This window comes from Zalophus californianus, chromosome X (genome assembly GCF_009762305.2).
Source record: "Zalophus californianus isolate mZalCal1 chromosome X, mZalCal1.pri.v2, whole genome shotgun sequence".
NCBI lineage: Eukaryota > Metazoa > Chordata > Mammalia > Carnivora > Otariidae > Zalophus > Zalophus californianus.
The window spans coordinates 29,958,927-29,984,628 of NC_045612.1; the positions used below are offsets into that span (position 1 = coordinate 29,958,927).

A 25,702-nucleotide genomic window follows, 5' to 3' on the forward strand; every position below is an offset into this window, starting at 1 on the left:
AGGCTTCTGGGGAGCGCTCTCATCATTGGTTTGAAGAAGATGGAGAGGAGCAGGCTGCAGCCCCATTGGCAAACGTTTCCTCGTGCTATAAAACAGTTTGCAACCTAGGGCAACATTGTATGCTTGATTAAGCTTGCAATGAAAAGGATTTATTTTTAAGCCATTTTAATCATTTCTTCTTTATCAGAAGTTAACCAAGCAGTTTTATAGTAGCCTTTACTGGCATGAAAGATCTCTTCCTTCATCTAGGTGGCTTTCCTATTGGTAAATTTTACTATGAGCCTATTACTGTATAAAATCTATATGCGTTTTGACATAAAAAGAAATCAGGGGCGCCTGAGTGGCTCAGTTGGTTGAGCAACTGCCTTCGGCTTAGGTCGTGATCCTGGAGTCCTGCATCGGGCTCCCTGCTCAGCGGGGAGTCTGCTTCTCCCTCTGACCCTCCCCCCTCTCATGTGCTCTCTCGCTCTCATTCTCGCTCTCTCAAATAAATAAATAAATAAAATCTTTAAAAAAATCAGGATGGAGCCCATGAAAAAATTGCCTCTTGCTTTTTAATTGTCCAGCTCATTCGGAGTAAAAGAACTTTTTTTTTTTTTTTGAGGAAAGGGGGTCTTTGTGCCAGGCTTGGTTGAAATGTGGGTTGCTTTTTTTTTTTCTTTCTTTCCCAAGCTCCCATTCTAGTCCCTCCCCTTATCCCAGATCCTCTGTCAAATAAGCGCACCATCTCTGGGGAGAAGACTGTTACTACTCCCTGAGCTGATGCAGCTTCTGCCATGGTCACTGCTCCTGGTCTCAAAGTCATTTTTAACTTGACTGAGAGCCTGCTGTGTTCCAAGTCCCATAAGGTACCCCAAGAGACAGGATGAAGGAAATATACAGTACGCAGTTCTTTTGAATAGCCAGCTCCACTCATATTTTTTAAAATAGCTTTTAATTTTCACACAGGATTTGGGAATACAGATGTTACACAAAGCAAGCTGCCCACCCTTAAGGGTACCTCACTCGTTTCTGGCTTTGATTATAAAGGTCACATTACATAGGCCTTCTGTGTTAGTTAGTGGGCAATGTGCTAAAGTGGAAAGGCCTCTGTCCATTGAAACCAGCACAGTAACAAGTTTCTATTTGGCTTCTTCAGGGATCTCTAGCTCTCTGGTTGCTAGAGGGGAGCCAAAATCTCTAAAGAATGGGGAAGCCTGTCTTTTCCAGTCTATGTAAACCCTCGTTTCTTCAAGGTTACTTTCACAGAAACAAAATCAGTTAGTTAGGAAGTCCTCCTGAGAAATCAATGCTGGTTGCAGGAGCTCTTCACATTAAATATATGAGATATTTAGAGTGAAAGGGGTGGGGAGAGGTAAGTAAACAGAACTGAAGACAAATATCAGTACAGGACTGCTCTCTGCCTTTGTGGAGCTTACAGAGATTAACACATGAGCCAAGCATGCCTAAGACACACACCCCTACACCAGTGGGCATCTTGTCTCTATCTAGGACATATAGCACAGATTCCGAAACCACATCTATAGTGTAAGGCTGCTAATAATACCCTGACACAGCATTCAGCCGGGCCCCTGGGGTGCCCAAGTTCTTTACAAAGGGCTTCCTTTTTAACCTTCAGGAAGCGTCTTTTCTTCCTTTGGAGGATGGGAAAGGGCAAGGGCCCCTGGTTCCATTTCATGGATAAGGAAACAAAGCCTCGCAGTAGATTAGCCGGAGCTGGAAAGAACCAAGTTCTCTTCTATATCCCATCGACTCTCAGGAGAGTTTTATACTTGATTTCTTTTTTTTTTTTCTTTTATTATTTTTTCTTTCCTGGAGGACACGCAAAGAGCGTTGGCCCAATCATCAGGGGAGGTGGTTGGAAGGACACCGGGCAATGAGGACCTGGGGGCTCTCACTGGGACAGAATGGATGCCTTCAAACAGGTAAGTTCCGTGGGATGCAGGGCCCATGGGGCTGAGTTGCCAGAGGGAACTGCCAGCCCGCTGTTACCCTCTTCCTCCCCTTCCGCCTCATTCTGTTCTGCTACTGTTTCGAGGACTCAAAACCACACTCTGGGCTGACCACGTAGTGATTCCAGCCCCATATCCTAATGGGGTCTGGAAGGATTGGTTGGGAGGGACTTTGCTGTCCTCCAAGATCAAGGACATTCCCCCTTCACCCTCAGTTTCCCTTGGCAATCTGCAGTGGATTCCGGCGGCCATGGCTATTTCACTCTTTCCAAAGCTACCTGTGTTTTCATCCTGTTGCCCCTCTTGGGGTTAATGAATGCCTTAGGTTTTCGATGTGCCATTCTTTTTGGCTGCCATAGCAGCAAGAGCCCTGCCCTGGGAGTCCCACAGATCTAGGTTCAAATCCCACCTCTGCCACTGACTGGCTGGACATTTTCGTGCCTTGTCTGAGATTCAGTTTCTTCATCTGTAAAATGGGATTATGGATGCTTCCTCTTCCTGCCTTGCATGGCTGCTGTGAGGAGAAAATGAGATCCTTGATCTAAAAGCATCTTGACCAAAGCACAAACTGGGATGGTGCTGATGCAGAGTCGTATTTGCTTTAGCTGAATCTCCATCTAGCTCTTAGGGGGTCTGTTGGTTCTAGAATTCTCGGATCTGGTGAATAAGGCTGTGTTCCCTCTCTCCATCTCTGCATAATTTTATACACTCTGGTCACATCCCTTCCCAGCCTTCATCTTTCTAGACTAAAGAGTCTGCGTTTGTTTAATCTATCTTCATATGGCAGCCCCCTCTACCCTCCCCCATCCCCTTGATTATAGAGTGGCCCTTCTCTGGATCATCTCCAGCTCCATTATGTCATTCTGGAAGCACTAAGACCAAACCTGCACAAATGTGTGTGTGTGTGTGTGTGTGTGTGTGTGTGCGCGCGCGCGCGTGTGTATTCATCAGCTCTGAACCTCTGACTCTGCCCCCTCCCCAATTATAAATCCTAGAACAGGATGCTTGCCCAAGACCCTCTCTCCAAACTACAGAGAAGGCCGATTGGCCCCAGGCTGTAGCCTCCCCCTCTTTCTCTGCGCAGCCCTGGCCCCAAGGGGCTAAAACGGCTCCCTGTCTGGCTTGGGAGGCTGGGAGGTGGATTAACTAGGATGGGGGGGCCGAGGGGGAGGGAAGGGGGGTCTTGCGCAAGCGCACGCCGCTGCTCGGACCGCCAATGCTGCTGCCTCCCGGAGCAGAGGGAGGCAGAAGAGGAGGGAGGGAGAAGAGGGGAGGGGGGGAGGCGGCCCTTGGGCTGCAGCTCGCAACCAGAGGCAGTCTCTCTCAGCTCTCGGAGGGACGGGGAGCGGCAGCCGCGGAGTAGAATGCTCTGCGGGGCGCCCTGAGCCGGGGCCGCGTGAAGCAGCTTCGGGGGCCGGGGCCACAGGGCAGCTTTCACCATGCATCAGTCCCTGACTCAGCAGCGGTCCAGCGACATGTCCCTGCCCGATTCCATGGGTAAGTCCATCCTGCCTTTCCTAGGGGCGGCGGCAGCTAGGGGGTGAGTGCGCTGCCCTCTGGACTACGAGCGCCCCGGTCGCCCCGGGAGCCAGGGAGCGGGAAGCGGGGCTAGGCAGGGGGTCCGCGTGCCCCAGGGTCTGGGTCGCGGGCCAGAGCTCCAGGGGAGCGGCCCGGCGGGGGCGGGGGCGACGCGCGGAGCTGCGAGCGCCAAGCTTGCGTCGGAGTATCCGTGCCCCGGAGTGCGGGTGTGTGCGTGTTTGTGTGCGTGTGCCGAAGACTTGCAGCCGGTGGTAAATTCCAGTTGTCTGGGGATCAAAACGCTTGCCTGCAACCTGCGCCTCCGCTTTCCATTCGACGCTCCCTCTTTGCAAAGTCCCCGTCACTTCTAAGAGCTCACGATTAACGACAATTAGGAGAAGCAGAGTCCTCGCCCCCTCCCAACTCTGTCGAAGGTGCCCAGAAATTCAGAGCTGCAGTGGTGGTGGAGGGGGGGCGGACTTGCAACTCGCTGATGGGGGGGGTTTGCGGAACCCTGGGGGATGGGCGGGGGTGGGGGGAGAAGAGAGGAGAGGGGTTGGCGGGAGGGGAATTCCTAAGGAATCACTCAAGACAGCCCAGCCCCGCCGTCTGCAGCAGCAGGATCAACATTCCTTGAATTTGATTCCTATTCTGCTCCAAAGGCACGGAATGTGCGTGAGTGTGAAAAAAAAAAAAAAGTGGGTGGGGGGGACGAGTGAGAGCGCGAGAAAGAAAGAGCGAGCGCGAGCCCGCGCATCTTCTGAAGTCGCGCTTTCTCTCTGGGGGTGGAATGGAGGGGGGGGACCCACTAGCCTGATTTGGTTCAACACTTTTCCTCATCACATCTGGGGAGCAGCTACCTCTAGGCACCAACTTGGCTGCCCCTCGAAGCTGCTTTTTGGTAGTTTGAAACAAAACACAAACCCAGTCCCCCTCAGCTGTTAGGCACCTTCCCAAGCCCTATGATTTCACTGGGCGGAGAAATTAATTTGGAGCCCAGGAGAGCGGGAGGGGATTGTCAAACCATGATCCCACCTAATCTTAAAATTCGCCTCGGATACACTCTAACCAAATCGAATTATCTCTTGCCAACATACTTTACATTCTGCAAATTTCCTCCGTCCCGAATTCCTGCCATCCAATCTGCTAGGTCTCCGATGAATTTGCGGGAACATCTCAAGAGGAGGGAGCGGGGAGAGGGTTGAACCCCCCCATGTGATCTCCCTACTGCCTGCATAAGACTGGGTCTCAACAGAATTCGTTCACCGGAGGGGCCCCCAGAAAGTGTCATCTCCTAGATGGTGGGAAGATCCGTATTTTCAATGGCTTTGCATATTCAGTATAAGAATTTGCTTTTTTTTATTTTTAAGGGTCTGGTTATTTGCAACGTGGTCCAAATGAGGCCAAGGACTTGGGTCCGAATCCAGAATCCAGCAGTACCAGACTCCCCCAGCTGTCTAACACAAGTGCGCGCGCACACACACACACGCACGCACGCACACACACACACGCACGCGCGCACACATGAACACAGAATGCACTCCTCACCTTGGCCAGCTGTGGCGCCAGCGCAGCCCCTGGCTCCCCGACGCGGGACTGTTGGCGCCAGGGAGGTCTGGGTGCAAGAGTGCGAGGGCCCGCAGCGCGCATTTCCGCAGCGGGCCACAACCACCTGCGAAGCCGGCCTCTCGCGCCAGGCGGTCTGCCCGTGGGGGAGTGGGCAGGTTAGGGGCCCAGGGCTTTAAATGTTGCCCCTTGGCACACGGCTCTGGGGGTTAGGGAACAAGACATAAGAGAGTTCTTTCTTGGGCTCCCAGGGGCCCTCGGCCGATCTTACGTTTCTCGAAAGGTCTGCGCAACAAGAAGTCGAGTGGGCTTCGCCCAGACTCGACACTGCGGGAAAAGAATCATAGAGCCCTTAGAGACGCGCGAGCCTGCTCCACGCATCCCGCTTTGTAAAGTCCGCAGACCGAGGGCACTAGCAAATTCCTGAGTCGAGTGGTAACCCTGGGTTTCCACAGTTTGGACAGGGGAGTCTCCCCGGAGTTCCCTGGCTCGGGTCCCGCACAACCCAGGCCTGAATCAGCGTCTAGGCTATTTAGGAGTTACTCCCACTTAACTCAGCTCTGGCAACGCCACCTTCCCTTGCATGGCGGGGGAGGGGAAGTGGAGGTGGGGGTTAGTGTTTCAGCCCCCAAGGGGCAGCATTTCTGAGGGGATTCCCCCTACAGGCAAGACACAACCGCAGCCCAAACAATAACATTTAAAACACACGGATACACACTGCACCAAGGTGCCTGCACGCTACGTTTGCTGGCTGTCTGGGGATGAACGGTTCGTCCAAGGCTCGGAGCAGGGCGGGCGTTTGGCAATATGAAGATGGTAATTTGACCAGCCCCCCTACATCCCCCTGCCAGCAACCCCCTTCTCCCTTTTGGCAACACCGCCCCCAGGCGCTGAGGCACCTCTACTACAGCGGGGCACTCCTTCCCTCCCAAACAACACATTTATAATTCACCAGTGGCCTTGGACGTCTCTGGTTAAAGAACTCCAAAAGGGGGGAGGGGGCGGGATATCAGCACCTTTAAGGAAATGTTTGGGAGATTGGCAGAGCCTTGAGGCACTTGTGTGGGCAGCCACCTGTTTCCACCAATGTACCGAGGCTGGGACTTCCCGAGACCCTCCCTGTGTGGCAAAGCTGACTCAGGTAAGCAAACCCTATTTGGTTCAAAAGATGAGCCCCCGCCCCCGAATTAGCCAGTCATCAATAACATAGTGTACAGGACAGGCTACTGGGCCCCTGTCCTGGCTTCACTCTGATAGCGATTACATACCCTATAATCAAGGGGATAATCGAGAACATGCACAAGGTAAAACATGAGTAAGCAGAGAAAATCATCCCACCTTCTGGCAACCCACACCTTCATTCCCGTCAGCTACATAATCCTGGAACTGGATTTATCATAGGGCTTGGGTACCAGACCCACAATTACAACGGTAGTTGTGGCAGTTACAATTAATATGTGTATTGAGTAAGGTATATAGGAACTCTGGGACATGAAATAATGAGCAATTAGGGTACAATAGGCTTGGTAAGAAAAACTTTAGGAGGAGGTGAGTTTTGAGCAGGTTTTAGAGGAAAGGAGGGACTCAGATTCGAAGACCGCAGTGCAGGTGGGGGCTCTGCCCAAGGAGGAAGGGAGGGGACCAGGCTGTATCTGAAAGGGCGGAGACAGCAAATAATTGGGCGCTTCTAGAGCTGAGCATCCTGGTCGTCAGGAATCTGGGGTGGAGATAGGGCACTGCAGAGAGGGAGGGCTGCAGTAGGGGCAGAAGGGGGGGCAGGCCAATGACAGGATTTCAGACTCTCCCACCGCTGATGGTTGCAGGGATGGTGGTTGTTGTTCAAACAGAAATATACTGGGCACCAAGTAGACAGGCCAGTGAGAGACATTGGGATTGTGTGGTACTAGTTGACCAGAAGGCTTTTAGTTCTGGGGACCCCAATAGGTGTGCCCTATTTTTAAAAATCAACTCTACGAACCCAGCTATATTTATTCATACAACCCCCCCACACACACACATGTCTTTTTGATTAGAAGGGAAGCAATTCTGATATGTTTGTTGCCTCTTGTTTATTCAACAAGTACTGACTGCTCTCTAGGTATCAAACCCTGCGATAGGCACTGTTTTCAAGTACCTTCTGCTTTATTCAAGTACGTCCTGGTATGGGACGGAAGATTTTGGTAGGTTGACTAACTAAACAAAATCAGAATCTGATGTTCCTGTGTTCCTGGGAACATCTAAGGCAGGCCCCAAATTGTACCTTAGTAAGAATAGGGCTCCCTTCTAAAATGAAACAGCCACCAGGAAAATGTCCTAAACAGACACAATGAGCTACCTTTTAGTAGCCTGAACCACACATTCAGAGAACAGGTGTGTCTTGCTCTAAGTAGATGTGACTTTCAAGTCGAATTAACACTAAAGGTAAATGGAGAGGTGATTCTTCACTTTTTAAAAGCATTTGCCCTGGGGTTCCTTATGACGGTCAACTCCCCAGGTGCAACTAGAAATAATTTCATCTTACACAATTACAGTCCTTATAGCGTAAAGAAGGGGGTGACTTGGGGTAGGGTGTCAGGGGGACAGAGAAGAGATCTTCAAACTAGTGATGAGAGAGTTTTCTTAGGAATTTTCAAAGCAAATCCTATCTGGAGGCAAGGCCCCTGTAAATCTGTAAGATCTCTGCCCGGGTTTCTCAACTGACTGGATTTTCAATTCAGGTTCTAAAGCAAGGGGAAAAAAAAAATAGATTTTCAGATGACACCATGTGGTTTGCTGAGTCACTTTTCTGACCTAGCTCCTGTGCTTTTAAGAGCTAGAGTGATATTTGCAAAGGAGACCCAAGAGCTGTGAAGAGGATTTAAAGCCACTTGGCAGGGAAGGAAGAGGCGAGTGATACCGAAAAAAATTAGAAAGACCATACACACACTCCCCCAATTTAGTCTTTAAAGTTATATGTTTTCCGTGTGAGGTGTTGAGACAATTTCGGTGTCACAAAGATACCCTTGGTGTCTCCAGATGTTCCCTCACCGTCTTTTGCTAATTTGAGGCAGGGGAGGGCTAAGACGGGGTGAGTGACAGAGGAGAAGCCTGGTGGAATGGGAGGCGATGTTGGTAGGTTTATGTTAGAGCCCCTCTGCGGAACCAGCTCGCAGATTCACCAAGAAGCATCCACCATCAAATAGACTCCGGGACCCTGGCTTAGACGCTCATTTAGGGCCCCTCGAGATGCCCACGAAGGATAGCTAACCTTCAGGTGAACAGGAAATAAATCCTGGCCCCCCTCATCTCTCCCCCACCCCTCCAGGCCGCCTCTCCCAGCCCTGCTTGCGGTGTTTCCACCAGTCAGCTTGCCATTTGCATCCCAAATAGCCGGCTCTCACAAAGGGCCCTGATGTCACAGGTGTCACTAGTGGTCCTTTATGCTCTTCCCCGTGGAGGCTGGACTCAGGTCCCACTGGAGAGGAGCCTCATCTCCCAACTCTCCCTCCCTCTGCTCCCAGGGCGAGGTCTGGTGCTTTATAGTCTGTGGGTGCCTGTAAGGGCTCCAACCACTTCTACATTTCAATGTGAAATAGTCTCAGGACGGGATCGCATTAGAAATGACCCTGATGAGTCATGCCCCTCACTTTCCAGGCTGACGTCAGGGGAGACCGCCAGCCCCTCCCACCTCCCTTGGAGCCCTCGGCAGGGCCCGCATGGGGAAGACAAGATGGATGGTGGGCCGAACCCAGGGTGGCTCTCCGGGCGCTTTGGTCCACACCAGGAGGGCAGATCGCCTGGCGGCTGCGCAGCCAACCACAGCCCCCCCCCCCCCGGGTCTCGCTGGCTGTCTCCCCTCCTACCCCTTCCCTCATCCCCTCTCCCCTCCCTCCCAGTGGTGCAGTCTGGGCGGCTTCAAAGGCAGCTGCTGCCTGAGGCTGCAGTGAGGCCTCTCAGAACGATGGGGTCCTGGGAGCAGATTCTAGTGGCCTCTTTAGGCCCATAAATGCCACTCAAGCCACCTGGGTGGGCAACCCCATCATAAGGCTCCCCCGCCGCTTCATCCTTCTCACTAGAGAACTGGACTCTCCTGCCAGCCCCCCCCCCCCCCGTTTGCTTCTGTTTACAGAACTCCGAGGGGGGACTCATGCCTGGTATTTCCTGCTGAGAGCCCCTTCCCCGGCCCCCGGAGAAATGCGGGCAGAGTGTGGAGTGGTGCTCGATTCCTTTAAAAAAAAAATTAAATTCAAAAGCAAGCCTAGATACCATTTTTCTATCTGACTTAATAAGCCTGTTTTCGAAAAAAATATTGGTTTGCGCTATCATGTCTGATAAGCACTGAATAGGAGAACGGGTTTCTTGTCATTTATATTTATGTCACCCTCACATAAGCCTAAATGTGCATAAGTTATAATCTTCCCCATCTGCCTCCCCCGATACATATCTTTGTGGACTAATGGCCTCCAAACACTTACTTTATTACACACATTTGTTATGTGACAGATCTTGCCAACACACCATTTTAAAGTTTATACATGAGGTGGCAAATGTCAGAAATAAATGAAAAAAAAAATCCCAGTACCTGACTTGGTTGTGATATTTACACTGAAAATGAAATTTCCTATCTCCAGCTTATGAAAAAACCTTTCTCGGTCGTATATTGGCTTTAAAATATTTTCATTTAATACCTCCACACGCACAGTTCCCATTTATCGTATGCCTTATAATTTGGCCTAAAAAAACACTCTACTAAGCGGGTATGACACATCTTTTGTAGAATGCCGAAAGCACAAAAATTTGTTTTTGTTTCGTTTTTATGTAACTGGTAAGATTTCTTCTGTTGTTCATTTTCCAACTGAAAATATGGATTTTTTTAAATTGTAAATGTGGCACCTGATGACGGAAAAACAAAACAAAACAAAAACTGAAGCCCCATCCCTTCCCCGTAATTCCACTCCACAGAGGTAACCCCAGCGACCAGTTGGAGTGGGAAAGAAAGGCCTTCCTAATGATTTTTCCTTTAAGTCCATTCCTTCTCTGGCCGAAATGAGCAATTTCAGTTTCTCTGTGTGCTTTCAGGAGCCTTCAATCGAAGGAAACGAAACTCCATCTATGTCACTGTGACTTTGCTCATTGTGTCCGTGTTAATTCTCACGGTGGGCCTTGCCGCCACCACCAGGACCCAGAATGTGACCGTCGGAGGTTATTACCCAGGAGTTATTGTAAGTATAAAAGGCATAGGTAGGTCTCGGTGGCTGTCTGCCTGCCGTCTTTTGGGTTCTACTCTGATGGTTTTCAATTCTGCTCGAGTTTCTAGTGTTCAGTTTTCCTCCTCAATGTTTCCCTACATGTGTTTAGAGGGGCAACTCTGGGCCCATTAAGAAGAGTACTGGACTGAGAATCAGAAGAATCTGGGCCCTGTCCCTGATTCACCTTGTCACCTCATTCTTTAGGACCTTGGTTTTCTGGTCTAGGAGTTGTTACTAACTAGCACTGTTAACCTTAGGCTAAGGTCCTTTTCTCTCAGGGCACCTGCTCTCCTATATATGATAGGGGTCACCTGATCTTCCCGGAAACCTGAGGACAGCTTGACGCTCTATGACCGACAGCACTGATCTCCAAAGTAATCTTGCACTCCTATCAGGAAAGATATGTGGAATATTTACTTCTAGAATATGTGTATTCATTTATAAGTTTTATGCATGTTCATAAAACATACAAAAATGGAAATTCAAAGATTAGATTAAAAACAATAATTTTTAATACCTTCATACTAACACTAAAATTTCAAAGAATGATATATACTTCACATGAAGTCTGTCGTGAAAGGTAGTGGCTTTACATCCTTATTTGAAATAGTCCACTAGATAATTTTGAATGATTTGAGCCAACTTATCAGATATGATTAGATTATCATTGGCGTCATTTAAAGATTTTTTTTTAAATTTGAGTATAGTTGACACACTGTATTACGTTACTTTCAGGTGTACAACATAGTGATTCAATATCTCTAGACATTATGCTGTGTTCACCCCAAGCGTAGCTGCCATCTGTCCCCATACAAGGTGGCATCATTGTTTTTTAATGTCGATCCCACAATGTAGCCAACAAAAAACTCATCCTGAGAGAAGTGTCAACTCCGCCATTTTCTTGTGGCTCGCTTCTTCTGCTTAAATCATTAGGGTCATCTTCAGTGGTTTCCAAAGCCCTTGTCCATTTTGTAGGGACTGGCTCAGTTAAAACTAGATCACACAATCCGGGCACACATTCAATGCCCCACCATCAACATTAACCGGTTGCTGTTTGGATCTTGCCTTCATCCCCGAGAAAGACAGCCCACCTTGTCATCTCACGCCGGGGGAGGGCACCAGTGACAGTCTGTTTATTGAATATGTGCAATGCTTAATTTCTTTCTTACTATTTTAGATAAACAATAAATAGGAAACAGGAGTTGGGATAGTTTCTTCCATAGATCAGTGGATTGCTTTAGCCATCCATCCCCAGGGTGCATGCAATCTACTCTGTAAACCATTGAACTCTTGACATACAAAACCTCATTTTATATCAAATCATCGTGTTGTATGCTTTAAACACATACACTTTTATTTGCCATTTATACCTCAATAAATCTGGGAAAAAGAAAAGAAAAACAAAAAAACCAAACATGAACCTCGTTCGGATCCACACACACTGCTCTTGAGCCCAAAAGCCTAACTCTAGAGGTTGGATCATATTTCACTATCAATTGTATGACTTCCCGATTCTAATTTGTAATTAATTGTAGAGAGCAGGAAGGAAGTTTAGGACGATTTTTTTTTTTTTTAAGTACAACAAAGAGGTCAGATGTATTTATGTTGTTGGTTTTTTTCTTTTTTCTTTTCTTTTCCTTATTTATTTATTTATTTATTTGGAGAGGCGGGGTTGGAGAGAGAAGTCAAGGGAGAGGAAAGGATTAAAGGTGGATGCCTTTGACAAGCCCGCAATGTGAGTGACCAAGCCTGACGGGGGTTGCCTAGGCCACGGGTTCCACAGTCAGCCTCCTCAATAGCCCTGGCTGGCCAGACTCGGGCTGCACCTCCCACCTCCCGGGAGCTGAAAGCTGCCCAGGAAGTTCCTTCCCGGCTCTGGGGCTCTGGGGCGGGCAGGGCTCCCTCCAGCCAACGGCAGGTGTCCCACAGACACCGTTCGGTACCCTCTGTTAAACATGTGATGTGAGAACTCACCCAGTCCACTTCCTGTGGTGAGGCAAGAAAACCAGTTGTCAGCAGAATTGGGTTTTATTTTTAAACACAAGCAAGGGGGGTTGGTGGTGAGGAGGAGAGGGGAGGTAAGATTGCGCTTTGGTGGCTTGGAAAGGCAATTTATAGGGTCTGTATGACTGCGTGCTTCAGGTAGCTGCATTTCGTAAAATATTTCTGACAGATGAGCAAATGCTCAAGCCGAGATTCAGAGTCTCCATGGGTGAGGAAAAGGTATTTTCCATGTCACTTAAGAGTAAGAACTCCTGGGAGCCTGGGTGGCTCAGTTGGTTAAGCGACTGCTTTCGGCCCAGGTCATGATCCTGGAGTCCCGGGATCGAGTCCCACATCGGGCTCCCTGCTCGGCGGGGAGTCTGCTTCTCCCTCTGATCCTCTTCCCTCTCATGCTCTCTATCTCTCATTCTCTTTCTCTCAAATAAATAAATAAAATCTTTAAAAAAAAAAAAGAGTAAGAACTCCTCTTATTCTACAATGATGACTATGAACCTTCTCGGTAGAATATGGGCCCGTGGGTGGCTAGGTTGGAATGCATTAACAAAGGAAGGAGGGCTTGTGATTGTTGTTATTTGGGTACCTGATGTTCAGCTAGCCAGGAAGTTGAAGCAGTGGGGGCGTGTGTCTGTGTGTGAGTTTCACTAAAAGCTAATATGGAAATGTTAAGAGGAGAACCATCCCTAAAGGACAGTGTGTCCCATGGTTTAACCTTTAAAAATGTGCTCTTGGAGTTCCTGTAGATTGTTTCTTTAAAATGGGTTTTAATTATCGAAAGTGAATAGGGAAGATTGCAGGTTGAAAAGCGGAAAAATGCATTTGGGTTTAGAGGTCAGATCGCGGTGTAACAAATACAGTAATGACCCAGGCCTGAGAAATCCAGATTTATTCGGGAATGGGGTGCTCTCGCTAATCGAATCGTTTGGTTACTAGAGAGGTAGATACTATATAAATTCTAAGCCAGGGGTTTCCCCGCCTTGATGTGCATAAGAATGACGTGGTAAAGGCGGCGGGGGGGGGGCGCGGGGGGCGGATTCAGACCTCAGTTCCCTACCCCCCAGAGATTCTGATCCAGCAGGTTCAGGTAGGGCCCGGGAACCTGAATTTCCTTTTGATGAGGTAACTTTTGATTGAAAAAGCAATACACATTGAATCTGCATTTTGATAAATAACCCCCAGGAGAACCTAATTCAAGTCAACCAGCAACCACCTGGAGAACTAAAACCCAAGAAATAAAATATGCTCAGAGATAAAACCGGAATGCACATAGTGGGGCGTTTTAAGCTTCCACACTGGCAGATTGGTCACTTAGAATATAAAGGATCCTTGTATAGAAATGTGAAAAATTTCAGGCTACTTGGAGCTCTGTTGTTTTGGGGTTAACTGCAAAAAAACCAGAATCATCCTAAACTTCCTTTCTGCTCTCTCCAATTAATTTGCTAATTAAATGTGTTAACAGTACATGAGAATTTAAAATTTCAAAACAGACAAATTAGGGAGCAGTTATTAGATTAAAACAAGAATTACCATACATACAACCCATTTAAGTATTGAGATCTCAGGCATTTTAAAATATAATTATATTTGCACAACTCAAACTCATGTGAAACTTTTCTGGGGCATTTTTATTTCACCAAGCGAGATGCCCTTGCGCAGTGAGGTGCATTATAATCGAGCATAAGCTGCTCTCTCTGAGCTAGAATGTGGTACCAACATCCTAAGACACACGTACACACATGCATCTTTAAACACGTGCTAATCTGTACAAGCTGAACTTCGCAACTTTTTAAAAATGAAAACTGATAAAGAAAGACAAACTGGCTTAGGATTTTTACTGTCCTCGAATGTTTGAGGTGTATTCCGTTCCAGAAGAGTTTTCAGTGAGCTTTCTGCACCGGAGGCCTAAAAAAACAAGAGGCTCTGTTGTTGTATAAAGCTGAAAAAGGCAAGAGAGAGAGCCTGCTTCTTCTCTGTAACACTTTAACCTTAGATCCAGGAGAATGAGGCCTTTAAATGTGTTTCCCCAGCAACCCACAAGATGGGGTTGGCCACCTGATCAGCGTGGAAATCCTTTCATTCTTGCACCCTCTCCCCAGCTGTTGTACTGCTAAGGCCCATATCAGCCTGGGTTTCCTTTCAGGAAAAAAAAAAAAAAAAGATAAAAATAAGAGTTTCAGCCCTGTTTCCAAGGTGCGAGTGTGTGAGTTAATTGAAAAATTATTATCAGAGTTACCATGGGATGGTAGGAGACTGAGGCAACAGGGATCGTCCGAGGCAATAGCCCAGAAACTTTCTTTAGGCAAGTGTGGCTTCAGCTTCACATGTGAAGACTCTTGATAAATCCAACAAAGTTTAGATTAAAGAATCGACTGCTAAGGAAACACACGGGGCTCTGGATAGTGGGATTTTGTGTTTTATTGTGAATTAGGCAGAAATGTTGTCCACCTCTTGTTGAAAATATTTCTAAAATAGAAGCTCATTATAAAATAATGTTCCTACCTTAGGAAGTACATTTCAAAGATGAGATTCGAATCTGGATTTGCTAAATCAGACGTCTAATGCCAGAAAGTTCTGACTTTCATTGGCTCCCTGTTGCATCCTTAGCTTTGTCATTCAGGGCTCACTGAAGATGCCCCTGGCCTGGTCTCCCATTCCCCCTCTTTTTCCAAAATTATCAGTTCCTGCCCTGAACACAGCTTGGGTTTTCCTGCCTTGCTGCTGTGATTTTTCATTGTTCACCCTGGTCTGGCATGTCCTTGCACTCTCTCTCTCTGTTGACCCAAATGCTCTGTTCTATTCCAACTTAAAGACATGGCTGGGATGTTTTTCAACTGCGAGGGTCCGCAGTGGTGTCTACCATCTTTGAACTCCCTACCATAGCTTTCTCCTACTCATGGTTCCAGAAAATACTTACATCCTCCCTTACGGCATCTGTTGGGCCATATTCTTTGGCTTTGTTTATACAGGCCCACCATCCCTTATCTGAATCCTTGGGTCAGATATGTTTGAGAATTTAGACTTCTCTTTTTATTTTATTTTAGAAAGATAATACAGTGCATATGTTACCTTATCTAACATCCCAGTGGGGTCTTGAGGAAAACCCCATAATCAGCTCCTTCATATTTCTCTAATAAACTGTGAATTTTATACTAAGTGGATAAAGATTATAAAATAATCTCACATCAGTTCAAAGTTTTACCACCAAGTTAGTTACAAAAAAAAAAAACCTTTTGGTTTTAACAGCTTTGTGGATTTCAGGATTATGGGAAGGAATTGTGGACCAGTTTACCTAATTATAGCTTCTTGAGGCTGAGTCTCATTGGTCGTAGTCTCATTGGTCATGGTATCATATTCCGCCCCCCCCCCCCCACTTCTGGCCTCCAAATCACAGATCTAGCACAGTGCCTGCTGCAGAGTCGATGTCCAATTAACATGTATTGAATGACTAATCCTTCTGAGTGTCAGTGCTGGGTGTCTGCAGCAGTGAATGGGAATCAGCATAAGTTACAGAGCCCAGTCCAAAAAGAGCCCTTAAGTCTGACTTTGATTTCCAGTGATTTGACTTTTTCTTCAACGAGTGGAGGGCAGCCAAAACAAAGCAAGTTGGTTATTTATTCAGGTAATGGGGAATCAAGATGGAGGTCCAAAGGTCTGCACTTCCCATGATTCCAGGCAGTTCTCAAGGGGTGACCACAGAGCTTACCTTTCTGAGGCCTCAAGAGAGTAAACAGTTGATTAGAAGCAACTGCCCACTTTCAGGAAATTCTGTTGATTTTTCCTTTTTTATTTTCAACCCCTCAGCTCTTCCTCAAATAGGACTTTTCACTCCATCCTTGCAGGGAACTTCTTTCCTGGAGAGGGAGGGATAGTGACGAAGGTCACTATTCTACTAACACGCCACAAATGCAGCACAGGGTGGCTGAAAGAGCATCAGCTGTAGGTCAGGGGACCTGTGGACTAGTCCTGGCCCTGTCATTAACTTGCTATACGTGGGGATAAGTCCATACAGTTCTCTAGGCCACCATTTTCCTGTCTATCCAATGGGAATGGTATCAGCTCCATTAAACTCCATAGCGTTACTGTGACCAAAATGGAGAGCACAGGCTTCTTTAAATTCAAATGCTTTCCAAAAGTACGGTAGTTTCAGCAACACTGGTGAGTTCATCAACCTGTCATCCAGGTGAGTGAATTCTTCCAGCCATGACTCAAAAGATACTAGTTCCCCGCCCGGTGAACTCTACTTATCTTTGACCCCATATTAAAATGTCTCCTCCTCTGTGGAATCTTAGAACTACCACTTATTTAGCATCCTACCTTATGCAAGTCACACCACATGCTTTATTTTTTTAATTTTATGTATTGGAGACAGAGACAGAGATAGCGAGAGAGAACAGGAGCAGGGAGGAGAGGGAGAAGCAGGCTTCCCGCGGAGCAGGGAGCCTGATGCGGGGCTCGATCCCAGGACCCTGGGATCATGACCTGAGCCGAAGGCAGACGCCCAACGACTGAGCCACTCAGGCGCCCCACACACACTTTATTTAAAAAAAATTTTTTTATTTGAGTACAGTTGACACACGATGCTACATTAGCTTCAGGTGTACAACATGCCGATTCCTCCTCTGTATACATTATGCCATGCTCCCATCCATCAGCATACAACGCTATTACAATACCGTTGTCAATATTCCCCACGCTGTGCCTTTTCTTCCCATGACTTCTTCATTCCATAACTGGAAGCCTGTATCTCCACTCCCCTTCACCCATTTTGCTCACCCCCCACCCCCCTCCCCTCTGGCAACCATCAGTTTGTGCTCTGTATTTATGGGTCTGACCCTTTTTGTTTGTTCATTCATTTGTTTAGTTTTTTCAGATTTTACATATAAGTGAAATCATATGGCATTTGTCTTTCTCAGTCTGACTTAACTTCACTTAGCATCATACCCTCTAGGTCCATCCGTGTTGCCACAAATGGCAACAGCTCATCCTTTTATGGCTGAGTAATAGTCCATTGCGTATATGTACACCACATCTCCCTTAGCTCTTCGTCTATCATTGGACACCTAGGTTGTTTCCATATCTTGGCTATTATAAATCATGCTGCAATAAATGTAGGGGTGCATAGATCTTTGTGAATTAGTGTTTTTGTTTTTTGGGGGTAAATACCCAGTAGAAGTCACACTACATACTTTATCTCATTCCATCCTCACAGCAGCCCTGTGTGGTAGTTACCACTGTGATGCCCCATTGTATAGATGGGGAAACTGACGCACAGAGTGGGTAAGGGCCTTGCCCAAGGTCACACAGTTTACAGGTAGCGGGGCCAGGGATGTAGTACAAAATGAATTATTCTCTTCTCCTGTAGCACTATGTTTACCCTTTCTTGTGGTCCTTAACCCACAGTCTGTCTCCCTTTCACTAGACTATGAACTGCTGGAGCACAGAGGTCATGTCTTATTATCTGACACAAGCACTTAGTGAATATTAGAAAACCGAATGCATCAGAGTAGATTCAAATGGAATAGAAAGAAAGGGAGGGAACTGGATGAGGTAACTGGCTAACCTGGGACTTCTAGTCCCGAGTGCCTTGTCTTTCCAGTCAATTCCAAGAGGCTTCAGCCCACCTCTTCTGGCCACTATCATCAGGGAGTTATTTGAGAGCGCCAGGAATGACGAGTGTTTTCGCTTCCCGTCTGAAGGCCAAGACTGCTGTTGGGGTTCAAGTGACATTAAGTGAATATCTGTGGAAACTGAAAAACTGCTCAGTCAGAGGACTTATGTTCCATGTAAGAAGCTGCCTCCGACTTTCTCTCAATCTCCCCGAGTGGTCCAGAATGCCATAAGCACAGACTAGTCATGGAATTCTTCCGGAAAAATAAAAGCTGTGGAATACATTGGAGGCGGAGGAAAGAGAAAACATGAAGCTTTCTTATGAAATCGAGCAAACAATGATAGGACTTTCCAGCTCAAATTAGTTAGAGCTGCTCAAAAGTTAAATGTCTTCAAAAATAGAAATAAACATGGGAACAATATTTACTGAGTACTTACTGTGTGCCAGGCACCGTGCTAAGTTCTTTGAATGTATCATCCTGGTTTGTGCTTGCAAAAGCCCCATGATATCGATAGCCACTGTTAAAGTCCCCATTTCCCAGATCAGGAAACTGAGGTTGAGAGAGGCCAATCCGTCTGTTCAAGATCCCACAGACAACGGCGGAAGAGCTGGGGTAGGAAGCCAGGCTGGTGTGAGAACCAGGTTTTAATCAGTATACTTTATGACAACACATTTCAATTACATTTAAAATAAGAGCAGGCGGAAGATGGGCAGAGTTTAACTGTTGAGTGGGGATGTTCTCAGTAGCGTCTTGGGTGGTGGGGGATATACCCTTGTGCACGTTGGCTTCTATTTCCCCAGAGGGGTTGCTGGCTAAGTGGCCCTGCAGAATGAGTCCTTGGAAATCTGTATTCATTCCTTCCCTTCATGCCCCCTTCATGCCCTTTAGTTCTTGGGTTTCTGAGACCAGCACCCAGTGCCCCTACACTGCCCCACCTCACTCCTGCCCAGCCCTCGGGTCCATTAGATTTCCAAGTTCAGCTGTAAGGCTTGGGGGCCTCAGATGGAAATAGATGCCCCTGTTAGCCAAGGTAAGGCTGCAGATGGCAACCCGGACCATTAGTGAGGCTAAAGAGACCTGTAACTGCATCACTGAGCTTGTGTTAAGATTTATTGGTCCGTGCTCACCACTTTTTACTTATTGCATTTTTATCCCCACCGACAGCCATCGGTTAGCGATCATGTGCAGCTGAGCCTGGCCGACTCAGTCCACTAATGGCAGAAGGGAGAGGAAATGGGACCTGCTACAGCGAGCCATCATCCCAGCCACTTAGACAGGGAGATTGTTTTCTCAGGGCTTTACACGGCCATTTCTGTTCACCCTCTAATGAATGCTTTCTGTCCATAAATGAAGCAGAGATGGAAGAAGAGGTGAATAAGTGCTAACATAAATTGCAGTGGGTCAGCCACAAATACAGGCTTTCAAAAAATAGGTTTTTTTTTTTTTTTTAAGTCTAGGTTAAGGTGCTTGCTGATCTCTAAAGTATTTCCTGGGTTTGACTAGTGTGCGGGATGCATCAAAAATTGCTATTTCAAATCTTTACTTTGTAATCCATGCATCAGAGTAGACGGTCTCTTTTCCAAAAAAAAAAAAAGAAAAAGATAAAGATCAGACTATAACACCTGCTTTTCACCGTTATATGTCTCTTACTGACTCACCAGTCACATGATAGGTAATAGATATTGACACTGAAATAGGCAGGCTCTGAAAAGCTCTGGTTGACCTTTACTTTGAATTTTTGGGCACATGAGTTTCTTTTTAGGTCAGATGCATTTCTACAAGGAAAAATTGACAAATGGTGGGAGAAATACTTTTATTGAACACGTTCTATCTGTGTAACAGCTGCATGTGTCGTATCAGGCCTTTTTCGTTGTCCTGAATCATATCCAGGAGCTGGATATAATTGCGTGGGCAGGCTGATCACCTTCCCACATGCTATGTTTGCCATATTGCTTTGCAGCTCGGCTTTGGATCCTTCCTTGGAATCATCGGATCAAACCTTGTTGAGAACAAACGGCAGATGGTAAGTTTTCATCGCTATAGAATCGCACTCTTCAGCTGAAGACGCTCAATATTTATATGGATAAGTAACACACTTTTTAAGGTTGCCCAGGTCGGGCCCCAAAAGCAAATATCCCTTTGCCTTTTCTCCTCAGCCTCCAGGGAACTTATTCTAAAGTGACCCCGTGGTATGGGACTTGTTCCTGTCTTGCCTGACCCTCCCTCAGTGCCCTAGTTAGTCTCCTTAAGTCAAAGAGATAGAATATTCTGGATCTTGCCCTTTGCTTTCCTCCTCCCTCTCTGATGCATAACCTTTGGGGAAAGTTTTGCAGAGGGTTCCTGCCTTTTAGGATATTACACTTGTAAATCAAGATGCCTGGGGGGTGGTCAGATGGTGGACTGATAAGACTCCCCCAGTACAAGCCTCTGTGGCATCTAGACCTTGATAATGGGGTCTATTTAACAGCAAGTTTAATCAGATAAGGTAATAGCTCCAGGGACAGAGAACTCTAACCATCTGTTCTCCCCCAGCAATGTGGGGGATTCCCTCAGGGGAGCACTCAGCACTCTCTTCTTCCATTTCACCTGGACTCCCCGCCTCCCCCGCCAGTCGAGTTTGCACTCTGGGCTTACATTATTCAAAATAACGGGGGAGTTTTAATTGTAGAGCTGATCATCGCATAGCTAATAATGCCAATTTCACGACAGCATTCATCCATTATTTACCAATTCTCTGTAGTGCTGTGAAGTGAGATTGATGGGGAGAGGCTTCTGAACAACTCCTGAAGGAGAGAAGTATTTCCTCCTAGCCTGCTGAGGAGGGAGAACCTTAGGGTAGCCTTGACTTTGATTTGATTTTGCCCTGGAGAGCAGTTTAATGCCGTGCTATTTCCCCCTGTTTACCTCCAAACACCTCAAGGAAGAAAAAGACTGATTCTGTCTCCTTCTGAGGGTCGACCCGGGGCAGATGGTGGGTTTAGGCGACCCCCGCCCCCCACCGCCTGCCCCTGGAAGCACCTTCCTCCACATCGGCTTGTAGTACCTCCCTTGTAACGGAAGCCAAATTATTAGGAAAATCTTGTTATCTAACATGATCAGCGTATAGGGCAGTCTGGTGCAAGCAAACATTTTTCTTAAGAATTTTTGTACGCACTACACAGAGTTGATCAGTTCCAGAGACTTCCACCCTTGTGAGAGGTCTTTGATATCTAAATCTTAATAAGTTGAATGTTCCTTCTCCAACCATGCAGAAGGCCAGGTGGGGTTGTGTGGGGCCTCAGAATCGTCCCTGTCTTCATCACTGCCCACGGTGAGGGGTTGAGAAGAACACTGGACCGGGAGCTGGTGGGCACCAGACTCTTCTGTAGACTGGATGGGGACCCTGGGCGCACCCACTACCCCTCTTTGAGCCTCCAGCCCCACAATAAATAAAACGGGGGTGGACTACGCGACGTCAAATGTCCAACATCTTTCGGAGTCTGAGGATGGAGGAGCCACACAAATTCCTCCACAGGGATAGAATATTCCCCCACAGACAGCATGCTCGATATTAGCAAAATCTCCTCTTGATCGGGTGTCCACAGATTCACGGGGTAAATTTCTTAGCTTGCCCTGAAAATGTAAAAAATACCTTCGGCGGCCCCTACCCCTCATCCCACTCATCCTGCGTGATTGAAGAAAAGCACCCCCATAGGGCGGCAGGCCAGAGTTCGGCTTTGGCTGGCATTCTCTTGGGGATCCTCTAGTCTCCAGGAACAGCAAGAGTGGAAGGCTAACAGACACTTGTGTTTTGTTTCCACCCCTCCCCACCCCCGCAGCTGGTGGCTTCTATCGTCTTTATCAGCTTCGGTGTGATTGCGGCCTTTTGTTGTGCCATTGTCGATGGGGTCTTTGCTGCCAGACACATTGTGAGTACTTTCAGGCCCAGGTCAGAGGACGTGTGCAACAGAGCAAGGTTTCGTTGAGTGTGTGCGGCGGGCTGTGTGTGCTAAGGGCTGTGACGGTACAGAGGAGGGGGAAAACAGGATCCCTGTCTCAAGTTGCTGAGCGTCAAGATGAGGACACCGCTGGACCCCTGGTCATCTAGAGAACCGGGGCTAAGTTGGGGGCATAAACTCTAAGTGCCGTAGCCATTTCTCTTGGGCTCCAGTGGCCAGGAACAGGCTTCCCTGAATCGACCTTTGAAATGCGAGTGAGATTTGGAAAGGCAGAGACAAGGGCACTGGGGCCAGGGGAAGGGCCTTGGAAGTGACGCTGGGGATGAGGAGGGAGGGAGAAGCAGGAAGGCCTGTGAGTTCTGAGGGCCTCGGAGGTTTCAACAGTGACAGGAACAGACCATGAGGACAGAGTCACCTCTTCTCAGATTCCTGAACTTTGCTGTCCCTACAACGGGGGTTGCGTTTAGTGATGTGATTGGGGTCCAGAGAAAACCCCAGTGCTAGAAGCTTCTACTCAGAGCCCAGTCCTGGCGTTTCGGGGCCAAATCCTCAAAGCTGCCCCTTGAGGAAAGCCATTTGACTCCTGAAACCCAAACTTGGGCTCTTCTCTGAGTAAGCCTGTGCTTCAGGGCATTCCCATGTGGCTCTCCACAGGAGCCCTCACCCCTCTTTTAGTACTTTCCATTCCACACTATTCCAGACAGTGCCTATGACCCATAGTACTTTCAGGGTTTCATAAAAATATTATCATTTCTTTTCAAATCAGTAGACAAGCGATGAGCTTTTAGGTCAAGGAGAAGTTTTCACATATAAATATATTTGTCTTTATACCGATGCAGGCATTCGATATAATTAAAATAAAGAAAATATAATTTTCAATATCTTTTAATGGAGAGAGGGGCCCGCAAAAGTGCCTAGGTCCCAGGGAGGTCATAACATAGCCCTGATCTGGCCCACAAACCAAAATCAAAAGGGAGCCACCACAACTTACCGGGTCCTCACAACGGACACAAATACTCCTTTTATTCCTACTGAATCAGCATGGAAAATGAAAACATCTCATGAGCTAGTTGGAAATGTTTTGTTTTCCAAAACAGCCAATTTAGAGCAAAATTGTATTATCAGAATCTTCTGTGGATCAATGACATTGGCAAATAGTGCAGGTCATCCTGAGGCAGTGGCATGAGTATGGTTGGATCTGGGGAAGGATGATCTGTGACATTATTATCTCAGTTCCCACTTGCTCTTGGACCCCCCTCTCAGGCGTGAGTCAGTCGGTCATTTGCCAAGATTAGAGGAACTCATGCAGTCAGTGCTGCCCCACAAACAGTCTCTGAACTGGTGTCTCAGGAGATAATTTCTGGGCAGGGGGCAGAGTCAGGGGTGGGAGAGAGAGGCTCTTGGCCCAATTTTCTTTTCAGGGCCAAGAATTTAAAGGTTGGCCCCGATATCAGACCCATCCTTTTGGATTTTAGCTGAGGGCAGCCATCTTCTTCATCTTTTCTTTGTTAAAAAGGCCGATGACACATCGGGAACTTGTGACATCCACAAGCCTACCACCCTCACATAGCAAGTCTTAGCATTTCTGCATATTACTCTCTGAGTACACACCTATTTGTGTAGTGTGGTTACAGCCAATCACAGCATGCATGCTATTTTGTATTCAACAGGAGCCATCTTAATAACAATAATGCCTTGTTTTTGTGGAGCACATTTAGCTTTTCAGTGTGGCTTCCCATCTATTATCTCATTTGAGGCCCACAGCAATCCTGTGAGATATGTAGGGCAGGCATTATTATCCCCATTTGACAAGGAGTATTCACTCTGAGGCGGTCTCCATGGTAACAGAGGCCTAGTGGCCAAGAAGCCTGCGGTAGATTTTGATGGCATCATGAGCTAAAATGGCTTCCTCCTTTTCCCTCCTCCTCCCACTCTTGATGTGTATTTTTTTTAAACAGCTTTATTGAGATATAGTTCACATCCCATATAATTTGCCCATTTAAAGTGTACAGTTCAGCGGGTTTCAGTATCTTCACTGTTACGGGCAAACCATCACCACATCAGTTTTAAAAGGTTTTCATCATCCCCCCAAAGAAACCCCGTATTCTGGGCTCTCACTTCCCTATGCCCCATTCCCCTCAGCCCTAGGCAACCACGAGGCTACTGTTCCTTCTCTACAGATTTCCCTATATTAATTAACCTTTCATATTAATGGAATCATATAATATTATGGTCTTTTGCGACCTGACTTCTTTTCATGTAGTATGATATTCTCGGGGCTCATCCATGCTGTAGCTGCATTTCTTTTTATGGCCTGATAATATTCCATCGTATGGATATACCACATTTTGTTTATCCATTCACCGGTGGACATTTAGGTTGTTTCCAGCTCGTGGCTTTTACCAATAATGCTGCTATAAACATTCATGTACTGTGTGGCCACATGTTTTCATTTTCCTTGAGTATATCGCTAGGACTGGAATTGCTGGGTCATGTCATAACTATGTTTCCCCTTTTAGGGACCTACCAGACAGTTTTCCAAAATAGCCACACCATTTGCCTTCCCGTCAGAAGTGTAGGTACAAGAGTTCCAATTCCTGCACATCCTTGCCAACTCTTCGTAGCTGACTTTTTAATTCTAGCCATCCTGGTGGGAATGACGTGGTACCTCGCTGTGGTTTTGATTTGCATTTCCTTGATCCTCCTCCCATGTTTTTTTGATCACTGGCCTCCATCAGAGGCAATGGGGAAAAATCCAGTTATATTTACTGGAAGTTTCCTCTAATGACCACCTACCTATCTCTGACTCCAGGCCCTCGGTACTTCCTACAGTTAGTGGCCTACAGTAGAGCATTTGATTCAGGGATTTGGGGTAAGGCTGGATGAATCTTTAAGAAAACCTTTCTGCTTGCCCTGTACCTATCCTATGATATCTGCCAGTCCTCACTGATACCCAGAGAGTTTAGAGGAAGAAGGCTTTATTGATGTATGGTGATATCTATTGACCAGTTTAATGAAAGGCACTTTTGCACCCTAGCACCACTTGGGTGGGCTAAAGCCAGTCTTTTCTTTTCCTTTCTTTCTTTCTTTTCTTTTCTTTTTTTTTTTTATAAATAATGTATTTTTTTTAAAGATTTTACTTTTAAGTAATCTCTACACCCAACGTGGGGCTCGAACTCACAACCCCGAGGTCAAGAGTCGCACACTCTACCTGCTGAGCCAGCCAAGGCGCCCCTAAGCCCGCCTTTTCTGTTGTTGGAGTCCTTCAGCACCATCTTGCCCTGTCCTTTGGCCTGGGGGTGTGTGTGCTTCCTCGCAAGACCTACCCTTCTTACACATCCTTCTAAAGGTGTCTTGTTCCTTCTCTCCATGGTCTCTTATTTCCTTCCCTTCCCCTCCCCCTAACACGGCCATTAGCCAGCTGGAAAAGTCGCTTTACCTTCTTGTGTCCCAGTTTCTTTCCCTTCAGTAACCTCCCTAAGGGAGCCTGGCACAGAGCAGCCACTCACCATGAAGCAACTTTCATTTCCATCTCTTCACTCCGCAATTGGTAGCCCTTCAGATTAAAAAGGTTGCCAAGGCCGAGCTGAGTGACTTTCCTACCTACCGACGGGGTCTCAATGCAGATTAGCCACCAAAGGCAGCGCATGGACAACCATCACGTGTGAACGGGTCTGTCTTCATTTAGTTGGTGGCTGAACGCTTTCTGCAGAACCAGGAGGTCAGGAGGGCTGTGACAGCACATCAAGCGTCCCCTTACCCCAGATAATAAGGGCCTCTGCTCTTCCCCAAACACAGAAGATAAACCCTGCTCTGTACAAACACGAGAACCTACATTCCTTCCCAGCCTAACTCCAGCCTAAGCCAACATTGAACAGACAGGACGTTTC

At 47.1% G+C, this 25,702-nt stretch overlaps 1 protein-coding gene across 1 annotated transcript in view; it reads left to right on the plus strand.

Annotated features, from left to right (window-relative positions):
- The first annotated feature begins 3,237 nt into the window (after window positions 1-3,237).
- The window catches only part of TMEM255A (transmembrane protein 255A), a 49,449-nt gene continuing 26,984 nt past the window's right edge, over window positions 3,238-25,702 (plus strand). Inside the window, exons 1-4 of the mRNA XM_027608260.1 lie at window positions 3,238-3,449; window positions 10,095-10,237; window positions 19,835-19,897; window positions 21,693-21,782. Coding sequence (XP_027464061.1) covers window positions 3,392-3,449; window positions 10,095-10,237; window positions 19,835-19,897; window positions 21,693-21,782 — 354 coding nt within the window. The 5' untranslated portion in view covers window positions 3,238-3,391. The remainder of the gene's footprint in view (window positions 3,450-10,094; window positions 10,238-19,834; window positions 19,898-21,692; window positions 21,783-25,702) is intronic.